The sequence below is a fragment of the Triticum dicoccoides genome, chromosome 1A (assembly GCF_002162155.2).
Source record: "Triticum dicoccoides isolate Atlit2015 ecotype Zavitan chromosome 1A, WEW_v2.0, whole genome shotgun sequence".
Lineage (NCBI taxonomy): Eukaryota > Viridiplantae > Streptophyta > Magnoliopsida > Poales > Poaceae > Triticum > Triticum dicoccoides.
Genome location: NC_041380.1, coordinates 170,176,889 through 170,180,493, shown reverse-complemented (window position 1 = coordinate 170,180,493; position 3,605 = coordinate 170,176,889). Strand labels below are relative to the sequence as shown.

The 3,605-nt window shown below is 33.3% G+C and overlaps 1 protein-coding gene across 4 annotated transcripts in view; it reads right to left on the bottom strand.

Annotated features, from left to right (window-relative positions):
• LOC119368841 (transcription factor bHLH68-like) overlaps window positions 1-3,605 on the bottom strand; it is an 11,940-nt gene that overhangs the window by 5,196 nt on the left and 3,139 nt on the right. For all 4 annotated transcript variants that reach the window (XR_005176761.1, XM_037633995.1, XM_037633989.1 and 1 more), the window contains one exon: window positions 1,626-1,679. Coding sequence is in view for 3 of the 4 variants with exons in the window: in XM_037633995.1 (XP_037489892.1) it covers window positions 1,626-1,679 (54 nt within the window). In the remaining variant the exon portion in view is untranslated. The remainder of the gene's footprint in view (window positions 1-1,625; window positions 1,680-3,605) is intronic.

The following is a 3,605-nucleotide window of genomic DNA, read 5'->3' as shown; positions in this document are numbered from 1 at the left end:
ACACACACACACACACACACACACACACACACACACACACACACACACACACACATGGTGGCCCTATTCTAAGCATGGGTGTAAAATAGTTATTCTACACCCCTAGTAACATTATATAAAAAATGTAGTAAAATAATATAAAATATGTGATAATTCCATAATAGGGTTTTTATTAGATAGTAGCTCATTTAGTGCAATTTTTATTCCTTTTTGAGGTATAATAAGTTATTGTATACATATACATATATATTAATTTATTTGGTATACTACATATAACGAATGTAATGGTATTTATTTTGTATAATACACCATATGACAGTGTAATTCATCACAAGTTTTACTGGTATTTATTGGTTATTCTAGACGTGGATAAATTTTTCTGTAACCTTGGCCACGACAAACATGAGCATCCACATATATGAATTTATGAAGTTTCCTATATTATTAACTATGTATAGACATATTAAGTTTTATAGATTGAAAACAAAATTAAGAAGGTGATGTGTGCTTGAAGCTCATTACACCATTAATGTATGTAAGAACCTTATATGAGTTTGCTAAATTATTAAGATAAAGTTATGTAAACTAAGTCTCCTTCCATAATAAGGTTATTCCAAGTTTTCACCTTTCGTTACATGCGGTACGAAATTCTGACATTAATTGTACAAAAAGACATGTATCTACCATAACTCGGAATAAAGCTTAAGGAGTCTTGAATCAGGGTGCTGCAACTATGTAATGCATGCAATTATATTTCCAAACGATAACTGTTATATATAGAGTTGTATACGCAAGCATAGGTATTTCTTTTTTTCCATGGTAACTTGATAAGCATAGGTAGTTTGGCTAGTACAATTGCAATAAACAGGTCACAAGGTTTACTATGACATAATTTTTATGGCACTCACCCTAAGTAATTTATAATTCATAAACCTGTATCTTTTGCACATGCGAAAACATGCTCGAGAAACTGAATACTCTTTAACAAAAGTTGAAATTCCATTTATTTTGCTTAAAACCCTGGGGAGTGGCTCAACCCTGAAGTCTTTTGTCCAGAATAGCCTATTTGGATCCTTCGTTTGAGTTTGATTTGTTTTTCATTTCGTCGTCTAAAATATATCACAAACATACATTTACATGCGTGTAATTTATTAATTGCAGTCCTGTATTGTTTCAAAGAACTTGATTCCCTTACTTTGCATCTACAAAGCGCTTAAAGTTGCTTTCCACAAAGGTTATCAAAAGGGTTGGTATCCTACTCACACTTATCTTTGGTGAAAGTTTTCCCACAAAGGCAAGACAAAAGCAACAATAACCTACGTACATTTGTGGCATATTTCATTTTATGACACCTCACACGCACATAAGCATCTCATCACATACAAGTAAGGGCAACTCCAACGTGGATCACCAAATCATCTCTAAATGTCCAGACCGTACGGTCCGAACACTTTTTGCCATTAAACGGGAGTCCCCAAATATCTGCCGACAATGAGGTCCGTGAACATTTAATGACGTAGGTTTTGCTAAATCGCGTTGAAGTTGCCCTATGAACTTTCTACTTCGTGAAAGAGAGGGGCAGCGAGATCTACAGAGGGAGGGAGATAGAGAGGGGTAGAACTTACATTTTGAATGGATGACCCGTTGCTGCCGTGGCCCATGTATGGGTAGCTTAGAGCCTGCCAGAAGAACAATCACTGGTCATGCACGAGAGAGAGAGAGAGAGCATAAAATCCTAGTCGCCTGAAACACAAGACTCTACAAGACGCAGCACATCCATCCATCCATCGATATCTCTGTTGCTGCTGCTGCTGTGTGCTCGCGCTCCCATGCATGCACACAATGCCCAACTTTAACAGCGTGCTTTTGCACCCAGTCCCACACCCATACCCTACCCCCCCCCACGCAAACTCCTTTTTACCGGAGCGGGGATGTACCGGCATAACATCCACCGTTCAGCTGCTTTGTGATTGAGTTTAAGTGGGACCTATTCATATGTATACCTATGTATTGTGGCAGGTAATCATTTGTATATGGTCAAATCAATGTCACATCAATAGGCCCCATGGCAGGAAAGACAGTACTATTTGCAGTGGGCTGTACGCATGCATGCGGCATCTCTCCTCTCTCTCTCATATTTATTTTTGTTTACATTTTTAGATGGCCAATATTTTTTACAGTAATGTTCTATTATACAAAAATTTCATATATTCAAATTGCTGAACATAAGATCTTTAGAATAAGACCAATCTTGAATATATTTAAACTAGTTTAATTTTTACTATTTCAATCATATCAAAATACTAATTTCACTCATTTCAAATTACATTTTTTGAAAAATGAAATCAGTTACTGAAATGATTGAAACCACTTTTCATAATATAGTTTTCTTTGTGAGTTTCATATTTCAGCTTCTGAAACTGTGTCTTCAATGGGGTGACTGTAATGTGTTTTTCTGAAACTAGTGAAATCTATCTTTTGTAATGAGTGTAATTAGTTTTTTGAAACAAGTGAAATATTGTATTTCAATTGAGCGACTGTAATGTATTTTCTGAAATGAGTGAAATAAGTTATTTGAAAAAAGTGAAATATATCTTTTTGGTGTCAAAAGACTATTTCAAAGTTTGAAACAGATATCTCTGCCGAGTGAAATGCATTTCAATACTTTTTTCGTAAATATGAAGTGAAATTAGTTTTTGAGATATATTTTGTAATGAGTGAAATCAGTTTTCCAAATCAGTCAATTGTGATTTTTCAAAATTTTGTAATACATATTTTGGAACTAGTGAAATTATATTATTTGAAATGAGTGAAACAATTTGGAAATATTAGTTTTTTTGAAACAAGTAAAGTTTATTGTTGAAACAAGTGAAATCTAACGACTTTTTTAATGTTTGAAATAGATATCTCTGCTGAGTGAAATGCATTTCAATACTTTTTTGGTAAACAAAGTGAAATTAGTTTTTAAGATAAATTTTGCAATGAGTGAAATCAGTTTTCCAAATCAGTGAAACGTGATTTTTCAAATTTGTTAAATACTTATTTTGGAACTAGTGAAATTATATTCTTTGAAATGAGTGAAACAATTTGGAAATATTTTTTTTAAACAAGTAAAGTTTATTGTTGAAACAAGTGAAATCTAGTTTTTCAATTGAGTGAGTGTAATATTGTTTCTGAAATAAGTTCCTTGAAACGAGCGAAATATAGCTTTAAAATCTAATGTTTTATGAAAATGATTTCAAAGATAATTGAAATATATAAAACAAAATATATTTCAAATATATGCTAAATTGATCTTGTTTTCAAGGTCTTGTCACCACGAATTCAAATATACAAAAAGTTTCAATATTAGACATTTGGTTCAAAAGATATGAATCATTAAAAATATGAGGATGAAAATAAAATGCATGTCATATGTATGGCCTGAGAGAATGCAGGCATGCATGCACAGTTCTCTCTACCCAACTCTTTTTCTTCTGTAAAAAGCTGACTTCATCTGACAGTACATGTATTACTATGTGTATTTTATATCCGGAAATAGAATATAAAAGCTGCACGAATCTTGACAAAAACGACCAACGGCGGATGCGGCTCCGGTACATCCC